This window comes from Volvox carteri, assembly GCF_000143455.1.
Source record: "Volvox carteri f. nagariensis unplaced genomic scaffold VOLCAscaffold_66, whole genome shotgun sequence".
NCBI lineage: Eukaryota > Viridiplantae > Chlorophyta > Chlorophyceae > Chlamydomonadales > Volvocaceae > Volvox > Volvox carteri.
The window spans coordinates 39,803-54,796 of NW_003307609.1; the positions used below are offsets into that span (position 1 = coordinate 39,803).

The window sequence follows — 14,994 nt, forward strand, 5'->3', positions numbered from 1 at the left end:
CTAATTCTGGGACGGCTTGATTGATGAAGGTTGCATGCTCGTCTGCAGAGGCATAATCCTAGCCAAAAGACGGAGGTGGTGGGGACCCCTTCTCCCATCGCAGGGGAAACCCACCAACGACCCAAGAAAGGACAAGAGCATTAGTCACCCACACCACACCCACCTTCCAGGCAAATATGCAGCGTTGGAGCCTGCCATGCATTGGGACGGGTGCTGGAGATAGCGAACGCGGGACCTCAGAGGATGACTGATCTCCACCAGCGAGTTTAGCTGTGTATTCGCCTTTCTCATCCCTCCAAAGCCCAGGCGGTTTGCCGGGCCCACCTTTCTCATTATCCAAGGACCGCACTAGTTGTTTCCTGCACAGAATTGGCGCGGTGTTGGTGGGTGCCGGAGTGACCACTGGGTGTCTGGTTGTGACCACCTGAACCGCTAGCCGTTTTCCTGGCTGAGTGTCACTTGACTGGCCCGCTGCAAGGTCCGGTGCAGCACTGGAAGACTTCTATTCCCCAAATTGCCGCGGGTTTCTCTCCAGAGCACGTTGCACGTCTTCTAATGCGACAGGGTTGGGCTCTGTGTCTTCACTGATCAGGCTAAGGAAAGCATCCACATCGGTGTAGGCCATGGCGTAGTTGAGGTTGTACGGTCACTTATGTGACTCGCTCCGCAGTCACATAAGTGACCGCGGAGCGAGGTGATGAGAGGCAAACGGCCTAAGCAAGACGAAACTGGAGAGAAGAGGTTGATACAGCGGAGAGCCTGGCCACACCTTGGCGCATTCCAGAACCGAGAAAAAACCGAGGTGCGAGATAACCCCTAGGTCACAGCTATGGATGTCCTCCTCCACCGGCCGGCAAGCCGCCTCACCACAAGAAAGAAAAAAAAGCTCAGAACAGCAACCTCACCACAGGTCATAATTGAACGACAAGAAAAGAGCCACGGTGATAGGAAAGCGGCTGATTAACCTGCCTGAACGTCTGTGAACGCCAGCAAGAGATGATCTCCCTTCCAAGGGGCGGAAACAGAAGATGACCGTGGAAAATTCCCTTGATAGACGGCCTGAGCCGGCCTTGAAACGGCTGTAATGCTCCCTGGCGTGAAAAAAAAACGAGCCAAGAAAGACGTGCACGGGCGTGATCATTAGTAACTCCCAAAGAAGACCAAGGCCTTGATCGTGAACCAATGGCAGCTTGACAACAAAAGTCGTGGTGTGCACGCTTGCGCACAGTGATGGGCGCACACGGGCGCATGGTGATGGAGCCTAAGCGCACGCGGGCACACAGTGATGGGGCCGAAGCGCACACAGGCGCACAATGATGGGGCCGAAGCACACGCGGGTGCACAATGATGGAGCCGAAGCGCACGCGGGCGCACAGTGTTGGGGCCGACGCGCAGGCGGGCGCACAGTGTTGGGGCCGAAACGCATGCAGGCTATCGTGCAATTCACAGAAAGACAAAAACGTCCGAGACAATGGTGTACGCATGCGGGCCTGTGTACAAAGCTCAACGATGCCGCTTTTCGTCCCGTGCATTACGGCCTGCACCATTATCGCGCCTCTGGTAGTCATGTCCAGAGCCGCCGCACGCTCCACCTCCTCGTGAGCCACCTGCTCCATCGCTGCCTGTGCCGTGCACTCTGGGAACCAGCTTCCCTTCGATACCCGGGAATCCCTTCATCTAGTTGTCGTTTCGTACTCATTCGTGCTCATTTCATAACGAAGGGCTGAGGGGCCTTCAGAGCATATCGACGGAGTTCGGCTGAAATGGCCACTTAGCATGCAAAAGCCTTGTAATATCGCCATGCCAGGGATTGTTTTAATTACTTATGACTGTATGCATTGTTCCAACGTGAGTTATCATGAATTCCGAGCTCATCCCACAATGAAGGGCTGAGGGCCCTTCAGAAGTAGTTTGGCTGAAGTGGTCGTAATTCACGGATTCCTTTATAGAAGCCTTCTGATATCGTCATGCCAGAATTGGTTTTAGTGAGAACATGACTTAGCATGATCATGCATAGTGTTTTTGGAGCTACGTTCCGCAAAACAAGTACAAATGCGCACAGCATCTGTTTGCAAGCCTGGCTGGCTGTGACGGTATAATAACAGCTAATAACTATGGCCCCTCCAGCTAAAACATATTCCCGTTACCTCTGCGACGGCCGCTCACCAAATTCGAATTTTCGTGTGCGTCCTGTGGACGCAATGATCAGTGCCAGTCTCGTGCATATTATCACATCACCAGACAGCAGTGCGTCCAGCTTGTTAATAATGGCAAAGAGGCCGTGGCTCCTAACGAGATGGTCGCAATTTCTCACTGTTGCAATACATTGCCACGTACTCTGTATGGTTAAAACTTACGACGTCCGATATGCTGCAGATGAATATCCTCAGCAACAAGCTCCAGTTGCGGTGGTTGGTGCAGGAGCACAGGCTCAAGCTAACCAGCCGGATGAAACAGGTACAATAAACGAAACTAGCAGACACGTCACATGTAGACTATCAGCGATTTGAAGCTAGGTCCCCCCTGTCAGTACTGTCAGTACACTAGTGTAGGCGCCTCGTCTCCAGTGGCGGTGGACATGGAGTGGAGTCCGGAGTCCGCCGAAGGGCCAGGCGGAAATGCAGTGGAGCCCCGACAACCTAACAGGTGAGACCATAGTCCATAAGGTATTATAGAAATGTTTCTCCTCCTTTTGCATCATCGGGGGATGTGAACACGCATGGAAGAAGGGAGGAAGATAGCAAAGCTGGATATGGGGGGGAGAGAGGAGAGGGGAATGCGGGGAAGAGATGGCTGTTTCCTATAGGAGGTGGGGATGCGGGGGAGAGAGAGGAGAGGGGGATGCGGGGCGGAGGTGGAGATGGTGGCAGTGGCGACGGTGGAGGAGGTGAAGGGGGAAGGGATGAAGGGGGCGGAGGTGCTTGGTTGACGGTGGGGATGGCGACGCCCTCCCCTGCACCCCCCTAGCCCAACGACGCCCTCCCCTGCGCCCCCATAGCCAAACGACGCCCTCCCCTGCGCCCCCATAGCCGTACGCTGCTCTCCCCACGTGTCCGGCCGCTCCCCCACCCGAGCGGCCGGCAGCACACTTTAGCGCTTGCTCTTTGACTCCGTCGACTAACGTACCTTGCTTGGTCTTGTCCTGGAACTTGTCCTCGTTGCACAAAACGTCCGCACATTGGCGCCATCTTGGACAGCTGTACCTTCCTGTTGCTGCGATTGCTCCCTGTTCAATGTCGACATCTCCCTTAGATGAAAAGAGAAAACAGGAACTTGAAACAGAAGGCAATGACTAGGTAGGGCTTGAATAGCGAGCACGATGCTCTATCCGAGATTGATTAAGCAAAAAACTGTCAGCTAGAAGCTGAAGCTCTACTGAGTGAAAGGCAGAATGCCTGTAACGAAAGAGCTGAAGCGATTATTACTCGCCATTCCAATACAGTTGTACGACAGTCGCACAGAACCAGACTTAGAGACTCCAATCGCTTCACTCCGTCGTATCTAAGTCAACAAATGTGTGGCTTCTCTGTCCATGCTAAGGTGCTGTTTTAATATGGTTGCACAATATCGTGCCATGTGATGCCGCCTCTGCGGCTTTCCTGTCCCGCCTGTTTATCCATATGTCTGTCCCAGCTGTTTAGCATAGTTTCTGCTGGCACACTGGCACCCTGTTGTTGCAGCTGCGCGCGTAGCATCGCGGCGTGAATGGCTTGGTCTTGGTCTTGAAGCGGGGCCCCCTGCACCGCCCCTGTATTGCAGTCCTTTGGAGATTTCGACCTGGGAAGGCTCCCCTGCTCGTTAAAATAACACTCTTTTCCTTACAAAGGTTGTTTGCAATGTTTCTTTCTTTTCTTTTTTCCTTCCAGTATCCCGTATGATAGATTGAATGGCCATCCGCTGCTGTGCTCTTTTTGCGTTGCAGACTCAACTCGGGGAGGAGACTGGTTGGTTTGTCGGTTTGTTCGCCGCAAAGTGCCCCCGGGAGCCATTGCTGGGCCTCTGCTGTGACACTTAGGTTTTGGTTGATTGTTACTCGTCAGGTGCTCATCCGGTTCTTAGCTGCTGGTGTCACCGCAAGTAATAAGAGCAAACGCTGCTTAGTGACGTGAAGGCACACTGTGCCAAACATGCAATGTTCATGCTGAAACCATGTTTATGTGTATGGAGATGACATTGGTGGCCCGGTACTCCTTGTGAACACATGGACATGACCGCACCGTGTATCAAATTATAGCGCTGATTGCGTGAGCGATCCATGTTATGGCTTCTTGCTTGGAATCACTTCCTGACAGAAATTCATTCGGATTCGGGCGAGGGTCAAGAACGCTTCCTTATTACCCTGTGACACGTCTTTGGCTCGTACTATAATCCTGACATCGGGTTTTTACAAATCTGTAAAACATGCTTGCTACATATGCTCCAGCAGGCGCATCCGCCATATAAGTTTGCTCGCTCATTGCTGCGGCCTTATGAGCGGCAGCATTATGCCATATGTATGGTTCCTATCACTGCCAGGTGCTGGAGTAAGAAGCTAGGCTTGTACAAGAATTATTATTCTGTACACTGGGGAGCTCTTTTTCACACCCAGAAGCCAAGCAACACGACCAGGCCTCACTACCAGGCTTATAACGGAACTACTCGGGTAAGCGGCCAAATGCTTTTCCTGCCAACAAAGTGGTAAACGCTGGCTAGCTTACATCCCAAACACAGGTGGTGGTGTAGTGGGGCGGGGGTTAACAGATCGCTATTAGTCTTGGTCAATGGCATGCTATGTTTTGCACGGAAATCTGGTGACCACAGAAATCTGGTGAAGTATGAGTAGTACATAGTTTGAAAAAGTGGAGTGCACGCAACACAGCTATGATTTGCAAGCAGCGTGCGCGCGCTGAGTTCTACATAAGGTCTGTCAGGCACATCTGGACACATATGCATACGCCAACCCCTTTTACCCTGTATTCTTACCTCCCCGTTAGGGGATGAACAAACTTGTTCCATCCTGGCGACGCAAGTATTAGTTCAAATACATTTTTATTGCTGCTCATTCCAAGTGTACACAGCATACATAGAGCACATTAGAAAAAGACTGAAGGAGGGCTGAAAAACCCTTTCTCCACAAGCTTGGCGCAACAAGGAACAGGCAACACAAATCTCCCGACAGCGGCAGATACACCTTGACAGCGTGGAATCCGCTGCCGCAATCATCCGAACACATTGGGCCCAGGAGGGAACTGTCGCATAAACCTCCGAACAACATTCTGTCTGCACAGCGCTGCTGAGGGGCACACAGGGGCCAAGTTGCCCCTCAAATTACCCAGCCAGCCAGCCAGCCAGCCAGCCAGCCAGCCAGCTATCCTCTCAAAACGCGCCAGGCTGCAGCCGGCGTACTATCGTTTGTTACTATTATTATGTTGTTGCTGAAAGCACCTACATTTATGATCCAAGTTCTAACATTGGCCATCAGAGCTATGCGCATCTTTCATGAAGCCGCAGTAGCATTTCATGAAGGATTGTTGATATACACTTGCAGGTTTGCACGGCTGGCAGACAGTTTTGCTTAAACACACAAATTGTGGCCCTAAAGTAAAATCCAAGCCATGTAATTTGGCCAGGCTGGCAAGGTCGTCGGATGCGGCCAATGCAATACACGATTTCGGTCTGGGATGGCACCGATGATCATCCTCTGTTGTGTTACGAGTGGCTGATTGGCGGCCCCTTTGGACTCCGGTCCTGACCCAATTGGTGAATTTTATTACCTCCCGCCCGAAACCCCCTGATCCCCTGAAATTAAAGTGGGAGGTGCGGGCTTAGGTGGTGCGGATGAAGTTGCAGGCTGTGCAGCGGTAACAGAAGCCTGCCAGAATCAGCGGATCTAGGGGCTGGTTGCTAAACATCTGCAGCTGGTGCTGGTGCTGGTGCTGGTGCTGGTGCTGGTGCTGGTGCTGGTGCTGGTGCTGGTGCTGGTGCTGGTGCTGGTGCTGGTGCTGGTGCTGGTGCTGGTGCTGGTGCTGGTGCTGGTGCTGGTGCTGGTGCTGGTGCTGGTGCTGGTGCTGGTGCTGGTGCTGGTGCTGGTGCTGCTGCTGCTGCTGCTGCTGCTGCTGCTGCTGCTGCTGCTGGTGCTGCTGGTGCTGCTGGTGCTGCTGGTGCTGCTGGTGCTGCTGCTGCTGCTGCTGCTTCTGCACCTGCGGCCACTTTTGCAGCTGCGGCTGCTTTTGCAGTTGCAGCTGCTTTTGCCTCTGCGGCTGCTTTTGCAGCTGTGGCTGCTTTTGCCTCTGCGGCTGCTTTTGCAGCTGCTGCTGCTTCTGCAGCTGCAGCTGCTGCTGCTTCTGCAGCTGCAGCTGCTGCTGCTTCTGCAGCTGCTGCTGCTTCTGCAGCTGCTGCTGCTTCTGCAGCTGCTACTGCTTCTGCAGCTGCTGCTTCTGCTTCTGCTGCTGCTGCTGCAGCTTCTGCAGCTTCTGCATCCTCTGCAGCTGGTGCGCATGCGGGAGTGTCTTGATCGCCTACAACAATGGAAATATGTGAATCACTCCTTTGCGGCCCCGATGTGTTGTGCTGCTCCTTCTCCACCGCTCTGGCGTACATGACCCAGAGGTACATTACACAAGCTATCGAGACCATGACCATGTTCCAGATAAAACCTGCCATGTCAGCGACCAAGCCAATTTCAGGTGGGATACCCAGCTGCAGGTTTCGCACTTGCGGCAGTGCAAACAGGACTGTTGCGGCAAGGGTTGCATCATCAACGGTGACATCATCCCGCCTATACACCGTATAAAGAGCCCGTGTGAGGACGACGAAGCTCAGGAACCACATAAGCAACAAAATAAAAATGGAAGCGGAGCGTGACGTTTTCGTGCGCTTGCCCAAAATTATGAATAATTCCTCGGACAGTTCTTGGTTGCCCGTCCTGGAGGCTTGGTAGCGTGGATCTGGCTCTCTCGCATAGTAACTCATACCAGAGCCCTTCTGGTTGACAGCGATCACATAGGGAACCGGGTAAGTGCCCTTCTTGGTCGTCAAGGATATGTGCACACGGATGTAGAGCCTGTACCTGTGATCGGTAAGAATTGAAGTACAACGGCACATGTGGACCTGTTACATGCAACAGTTGTTAGGATTTCAAAATCCGCTCTCGATATTCTGAAATAAAAACTACTTGCCCGAAGGTACTGGGGATAGAAGCTGCAAGGAAGCACTTAGCGGTTATAACATTTGTTGACTTTGATGCGACGGAGCATCGGAGTCTCTAAGTCTGGTTCTGTGCGACTGTCGTACAACCGTATTCGAGTGGCGAGTATGTCACGCTTCAGCTCTTTCGTTATAGGCATTCTGCCTTTCACTCAATAGAGCTTCAGCTCGTAGCTGACAGTTTCCCGCCCACCTTCCCCCACGGTGTTGCGATTGTTATCCCCCTCGCCACCCCCTTTCCCTTCTTCGCTGGTCAATCGCAGACACCTCCGCGCCGGGCTCTGCCAGCGGCGGGCCGGTGGCAGATGCACTCTGAGGAGCGGCTGGACAGTCGGCGGGCCGACAGGGGGAGGGTTGGGGAGGGTTTCATTGAGGGGGGTCTTCCTAGCCTAGTAGTGCGGCCTTGGGAGCTCTGGAGGGGCAGTGCTTGCCACCGGGGGGCTCAGTCCGGGCCTTTTTCTAGGATTCAGGAAGTTAGGTCGCAGTGCATGAGTTTTTCCAGGTGGCCGTTGGGTGTCCTTTGGGTTCGCGGTGTGTGTCGTTCTGTCGCGCGCATGTTGCCCTGTAGGGGTGTGTGGGTGGGCCACGTGGTGGCTGCGTGGCGGCCGGTGGGCCGTAGTCACGCGGACGTGGTTGGCTGGGCTGTGTTCTGCTGCAGTGTAAGGGCCCATGGCAGCTGGTCTCCCCGCTTCCCGTCTCTACCATTCTTTGCACGGCCAGCCAGCACGTTCAGCAGAGCCACGAGAATACGGTTAAGGGAGACAGGATCACAGAACAAATAGGTGTTGTGTGACCGTTTGTAGCAAGCTACATTTCCCTTTTAATATATTTAAGCTATTAAAGCTTAATCACAGTAACGGTACGGTCACATCGTTACGAACCGTACTCGTTAACTGTACGAAATCACTTTCTGTTATGCTATCATAACGTAGCGTACGACATTTGCACTACAGCAAGACTCCAGGAATGAAGATGGCGGCAGGTGGGCTGCATTTAAGCCACCCTGGTGAATTGCTTCGGCCAGACACTTTCGTATCACTATACTCGTGTTTGGATTTCAAGACCGTTCTCGATGAATGTCTTCGAACTCCGACTTTCCGTATCGCTTCTCCTGGTCGAGACCCTCTTCTTCCACGGCCTTGCAACCCAACACTTCCGCAGAAAAGCGTAAGGGACGGCTGTCACACCGTTAGCGTACGTCCGGTGCAGGTTGCAATCCATGGAAAGTACATAACCGAGCTAACGGTATCACATTACCCACATAATAATACCCATAGTAATAGTATGAGTTTTTGGGCGGGGCCTCAGGGTGAAGCGCCCAGGGGGGCCCCGCCCTGTAGGATTGCCAACGCCTCTCGGGCTAAATTTAATCTCAAAAGGTGCCGCGTATCTCATAATTGAATTTTGAGATGACGGCACTTGAACACCCAGCTTGCATTACCACGGGCATTCCGACTTGCCACCAGCAGGCCGACAAAATTGCTTTCATTTTTCTATGAAGTACGCAAGCTGTTCGTTTGTACATTTACTTTCGCCAATGCTCGCCCCTACCACATAGACTTGCCCGGTTACCGGGCAATTGTGGCCATTAACGGGGTATGCGGAGACTGGTTACCAGGTGGATGGTTACCGGGGGTCGTTAATGGGGGTGGTTACAAATGGGTTACCGGGTTGATCGTTACTGGGCAGTAACCGAGGCTGGTTACCGGTTCGAAGGCTATCGTTTTTCACATTAATTTACAGCAGCAAGGACAGCCCACTATGGCCGGCACTCAGCTCAGTGTCTTTTTTTAAGTAGCATATTCCTTTAAAGTAATAAACAGGCCACTTTGGCGTTTGGAAAAAAGGAATGAACTGAGGCCGATCCTCAAAGCCCTCAGCACTCCTCCTCTGGCGATCTAAGTGATGCCCAGCACTGTGCTGCGTAAGCATGATGCTGCGTTTGCGGCGGTCCTGGATGATGTCCATGCCGAGGTAGTAGCGCGCCTCTCCAAGGTCTTGTACTGCGAAGCAACCAGCTATGGCCACCTTGGCGGCCACGACCCATTGCAGGTTGTCCGCCGCCACCAGCATGTCATCAACGTGCACGAGCACATAAATTGAGCCGTCGGACCCGCGCTTGACGAATAGTGCGGGGTCGGACATAGACGGCTCATAGCCTAGCTTGCCCAACTCCGCCGCCAGTTTCTCGTACCAGCAGCATGGGGCTTGCTTGAGGCCGTAGACGGACTTTAACAGCTGGCACGCCTGCGTCGGGTCGCCATTGCTGTAACCTGGTGGCTGTCGCATCCACAGCTCCTCTGCCAGGTCGCCGTCCAAGAAAGCCGTTTTGACGTCCATCTGATGGACCGTCATACCCCTGGCCGCTGCCACAGGGAGGCTGCATGCGTGGTGGGCGCAAACAGCTCTCCGTAGTCTATGCCTGCACGCTGTTCGAATCCCTTCACCACCAAACGCGACTTATAGCGTACCTCACTGCCAGGCTCCTGTTTGATCTTGTAAACCCAGCGGCAGTCCAGGATGCGTGCACCGGGCGGCGGCGTGCCCGACTCCCATGTTTTGTTGGGGAGCTGCAACAGGATCTCGTCATCCATCGAACTCTCCACTTGTCAGCTTGCGGACTCGCCACCGCTTCCTCATAATTGCGCGGCTCCTGCACCGCGCAGTTGCCTCCGCCGTCCGCACTGCCGTCGGGCATGTTAAGCTCCTGCACCACGCTATTGCCTCCACCGTTGGCACTGCCGTCGGGCATGTTAAACTCAGCACGATCGGTGCTATCCGACGCTTTGTTAAGCAGCAGTGGACTACCCAAATCTCTGCCGCCGCCGCTGCTGTTGTTGGCCAGGCTGACCGAGGCCAACGGTGGGTGCAGCGGTTGCCGTTGACTGCGAGTGTTGGGGTGGAGGGGGGGCGCTGGGTTCACTGGGGGCGGGGCATCCACTTGAGTTGGCGGTGTGGCAGGCTGTGTTGAGCCGCCGACGGGGTTGCTGCCGCCAGGACGGGCGGGGCTGGTGCCGAAGGGGGTGCCCGCCCGTTGAGATGCCAGGCCGCGGTGGTCGTCATTGAAGGTGACGTCGCTGCTAACAGTCACCTTGCCGTCAATAAGGATGCGGTGGGCGGCCGTGTTGCGCTCCGGTCCAAGGTAGGTTCCCGCCTTCGCGCGGGGACCGAGCTTATCCTGCTGGCTGGCTGGGATGCAGACGTAGGCCAGGCAGCCAGAGGTGTGCAGGTGGCTGACGTCGGGGGTGACGCCATGTTAAGCTGCCCACAGCGTGGCCTCCCGGCCCTGAGAGGGGGCCACATTGTGCAGGAGGTTGGCGTAGAGCACAGCCTCCGTCCAATAGCTGTCCGAGAGGGCAGCATCGTACAGCATAGCCAGCACACGGTCGAGGAGCGTGCAATTGAGCTGCTCCACTGCTCCATTCTGCTCCGGGGTGTACGGTGCCGAGTGGGTGTGCACAGTGCCGTGCTGGCGTAGCCACTGCTCCAGTTGCTCGGCGACATACTCACCACCGTTATCACTATGAAGTGTGCGTACCTGTGCATGGTTCGGGTGGCGTCACCATGTAGTCCTGCAGCGCTTCGCCCACTTGGTTTTTGCTAACCAGCGTGCGAACAGAGGCGGACAGACCGGAGGCACCGTCCAGCGGTGTTAGCAAGTAACGTGCCCCACCTCGGCCCGTGGTCGGCATGGGCCCTGAAGTAGCTGGTACACAGTACGGCTCTACATATACGCGCATCTATCGCGGCCAGCTACTACATTTGGCATCGAGTCCTCATGAAATCTAACAATTTCGAAGTCGTCGGTTCAACCTCCGTCTGATGTTATAATCAGATTGTCTGTGCCCAAAAACCTGAAGACGGCAAGGGCACACGTGAAAGTGAGCACAAGACGTGACGTGGACTTGAACACCCCAAAGCCCTAGGATAGGAGAAGGTAGGCACAGGCTGGTGGTATACGAGGCTCTATGTTATTACCCTATTACAGAGGACAGTTTTGTAACTGGCCGCGTGACAAATGACCTGGAAAATACCCGGTAACGGTGCCTGATTACCGGCCCGGTAACAGGCATTTTTTGTAATTGACTGATTACCGACCCTAGCCCGTTAACGACCCAGTAACCTTATAGCCTGGTAACCGAGGCCGGTTATTAGTCGTTCCCATTATTGGGTCAATAACATGCGGTAGGGTCGGGGCTCGGTGTGTCGGCTTCCTGCATCCCGCACTCCGACAAGCATAGCTCCCGCAGCATCAGCACTGCTGCAACACTACCCATTAATTGTCACACGTGCCGCCCTAGCTACCGGCCTGTACAGATGCAGGGGGCCCCCGCCCTTTTTCCGGCTTCAAGGAAGCCGACATAGGCTTGTCTGTTAAGATGTTGATGTTGTTACAGGGTGGTTAAGCTTCACCAGTGGCCTCCTTCCCGAGGCAACTCCCTGCTCTCCCCTGCTAGAGGGGCACCCTAATCCATTCACCCCATCCGACTTCAGAGTGTACTCTTTGAGTTTGGCAACTCACCACCGGCATCCAACCGAATCTAGCGGATCAGCGGCACATCAACTTACTTCCTGGTCAGCTCGCAAGTTGATTTTATCACGTCCTACATCGTCCACAAGATGGGGGGCCACCTCCCATCTTCTGCTTCTGCCGCTGTTTAGCCGAATCATAGACACGGAGCAGACAGCCTTCCTCACGGGCAGGCGAATTGTGGATAGTGTGCTCCTCCTACAACTGCTGCCCGCGCTTCTCCGTGTAGAAAGCCGTACTTGTATGGCAGCTTTTCTTGACTTCTACAAAGCCTACGATACTCTTGATAGAGATTTTCTGTTCGCGTGTCTGTGTGAATTGGGGGTAGGCGCAGGTTTTATGGCGTGGGCTCAACGTCTGCATACCAGTACACGATCAGCGGTGATTGTCAATGGTTACCTTTCCTCCTGGGTTCTTATAGCGGCTGGCGTCGGGCAGGGGTGCCCGCTTGCCCCCATCCTCTACCTCGCGCCAGCACAAACATTACTAACTTGGCTTCAATATCAACAAATCGGCATAAGTTTGCGTGAAATTCACCTCGCGGCGTCACAGTATGTGGATGATTGTGGAGCCTTTTTGCGTCGCCTAGCGGATATTCCCGCTTCAAAGCGGTCATGGATGTTTTTCACGCAGCCTCGGGACAAAAGCTCAACAATCGCAAGGTTGAGCTCTTACCGCTTGGCACGTTCTCCCGCAATACAAGACCAGCGGACACACCACCAGCGAATGCAATCGGCATCGATTTTGTGATGCCGGGTACTAATGTGACGGATTTGGCATTTTCTATGGGAGACTTAGAAATAGCACGCGAGTTGGATCGACTGCCAGTTGTAGGTACAGAAGTTGGCGGTTTCAGGGTGCTTTCAGTAGCTACAACCCTAGGGGTTCGCTTCGCAGGTAGGCCCTCGCTCGAACAGCAGTCGGTTCCGTTCACTCCAGTTCGGAATAGCCTGGAGCTAGTTGCTGGGATGCATTTATCAGCTTTTGGTCGGGCTTTTGCGGTGTCAGGTTATAGCATTAGTAGAGTCCTGTACCACTTGGAGTTTATGGGGGCACCTAGCAACACCTCGATGAATAACCTGCTGGGAGACTGCGCGGCCATAATTGACAGGCGTCAGCCGCCTTGTGCGCGAGACGATGCGGAACGATGACGTGCCCCGGGTGTAGGAGTCGCATACATGCCGTTTCCTCCTGCCATTGGGGGTTTCGGTCTCATTCCTCTGCAAGAACATCTGCGTGCTCGTTTTGCACGTTTGTCTATTCGTGCAATCCTCAGTACGTTTGGTATGTTGGAAATGAACCCCTTTTGGACTCGGGTATTACCGGCAATATTGCGTCATATCCACCCGGCGGCCCACCCATTATGTCTGCTGGCCGTTAGGGGAGACGTACGAGATGGCCGTGTCATTACCATCTTAGGTACGACAGTGCCGAATGATTGTCCGGCATTAACACGGATTCTTTTTGTCTAACAGCGTCGACTTCCCTACCACAACCTGTCCTTCTGGATGCGCAACACTTAGCCCCGGGCCATTGGTGTTACCATATCCCGCTTTGGGGAAAACCTTTGCTGAATGTTGCGCATGTGGCGACTTCGGTGGGATAATAAACATAAGGAAACCCTTTGGAGGCTAGCTCTGGATGGATTCCCTACATTTTCTATGCAAAGGGCGCAACGTCGGAGAGGTCTCCTTGCTGCTTTGTGTCCATGTGGTGTGCGGATGGTTTGTGGGGATCGTCGGCATCATTTCTGGTACTTTTCTGGGACTGTACTGTTGCGTTGGTCCTTGGCGAGGCTATGCAGAACGAATAACCTATAATATAATTAGTATAATTAGAGTTTCCAGACCTATATATAAACTATGTATTATTATATATTCATACCTAGTCTAAATATATCATTTACTATAGCCGACATATACTAATTATATATATCATAGGTACCGTAATGATACGATTCTTTTGTGACACGCAATTGGTATGGCGTCCCCAAATGCATAGCAGTGGAAAAAGGTCTTAGGCAAAAATTTATGGGCATCACCAAACTGGCTGTCACAAATGTGTCGTACACCGTGTTAACGGTATCGACCAACAGTAAAAGCCCTCCAGAAGACGCTGTTGGCTTGTAGTTATCTTCGTCTTTTACCCCTAAGTTGATCGGACAAGAACTTTAGCTTACAGGCCCACCCTCAGAAAGCGCGCTCAGAATGGCGCCTAAACAGCTTAAGCTTACTAGCCTTTTACCCAAGCTCGACACCAATGCTCCCATTGAGCTCAGGGCAGGCATTACCAGAGTTCGAGTGGCGCCGGAGGTTGAGGCTGCAAGGACTGAGCGCGAGAAGGCACATGCCGATGAGAGGATTGCAAAGCTTGCTGAAGCGGACGCTGAGGCCGGCAAGGCCATCATTGAGCCTTTCCGCGCTGTTCGGACTTTGATAGCAGCTTGGCGGTAGTAGACGCTGAAGCGTAAGCGCGCGAAGCGTGAGCACGCCCGCGGGACGCCCTGGAGCCGTCACCAAAAGTGTATCACAACTGTAGATTTTTCTCGTGACCGTCCCCAAAAATGCATATCATCAAAATAATTTCAGCGTTAATTTTGGGCCTTCCCCAAAACACGTATCACAAAAGAATCGTATCATTACGGTATAGGAGTTTATAATACAATAGTTTACATATAGGTCTGGAATACTATTAATACTATTATATATATTGGTATTTATATCCGTATACAATAGTTTATATTTATAGGTATTAGAGTTTCCAGACCTTTATAACCGGGCTAACTTGTGGTTGGGCATTTCACCGACCTCCATTTATGGGTGTGTGTGGGAGGTTGTGTGCCTCGCAGCCATCAGCTCACTCAATCTCGGTCGCCGTTTGCTGTTTATGGAAGGTCTTCAGCAGTGTTTTGTTTAAGTAATATATTACTTAAACAAAACAGGCATTTTGGCCTTTGGAAAAAAGACAGGGAACGAGCCGAAACTTGACCAGGTCTGCGTAAACTTTTCGTAATCGGGAGGCCCTTTGCGGAAAGGCTGCGGAAACTGCGGAAAGCTGCGAAAACTATAAAATGAATATGTAACGATGTTTTTTAGCTCTTCTCAGTGTGGCGATAACTTGGACAGTCTGAAACCAGCTTGTGGCAGTGCGGTTCTGTCCGGTGGGATCTAGAATTGATTGATTCCAATCGTGCTCGAAGGTAGAGCCATCTAAACGTATTACTGTGGGTGGCGGGGGCCAAGCGATCAACTATTGTGTGCCCACACCCTTGACGGTGT

General features: G+C 53.1%; 3 protein-coding genes across 3 annotated transcripts; 2 read left to right on the forward strand and 1 right to left on the reverse strand.

Moving 5' to 3' along the window:
• VOLCADRAFT_97902 (uncharacterized protein) lies at positions 1 to 1,616 on the reverse strand (the record flags this gene model as incomplete). The annotated part of the gene is made up of 4 exons (XM_002956861.1): positions 1 to 42; positions 164 to 359; positions 906 to 1,189; positions 1,272 to 1,616. The coding sequence occupies 4 exons, from the start codon at positions 1,614 to 1,616 to the stop codon at positions 1 to 3; spliced, it is 867 nt and encodes a 288-aa protein (XP_002956907.1).
• A 498-nt stretch (positions 1,617 to 2,114) lies between these two features.
• VOLCADRAFT_97903 (uncharacterized protein) lies at positions 2,115 to 7,501 on the forward strand (the record flags this gene model as incomplete). The annotated part of the gene is made up of 7 exons (XM_002956822.1): positions 2,115 to 2,247; positions 2,377 to 2,457; positions 2,553 to 2,646; positions 4,516 to 4,642; positions 5,898 to 5,990; positions 6,587 to 6,665; positions 7,449 to 7,501. The coding sequence occupies 7 exons, from the start codon at positions 2,115 to 2,117 to the stop codon at positions 7,499 to 7,501; spliced, it is 660 nt and encodes a 219-aa protein (XP_002956868.1).
• Positions 7,502 to 8,257: 756 nt separating this feature from the next.
• Positions 8,258 to 8,877, forward strand: VOLCADRAFT_97904 (uncharacterized protein; the record flags this gene model as incomplete). Its single annotated transcript, XM_002956823.1, has 2 exons — positions 8,258 to 8,352; positions 8,655 to 8,877. The coding sequence occupies 2 exons, from the start codon at positions 8,258 to 8,260 to the stop codon at positions 8,875 to 8,877; spliced, it is 318 nt and encodes a 105-aa protein (XP_002956869.1).
• Between the last annotated feature and the right edge of the window lie 6,117 nt (positions 8,878 to 14,994).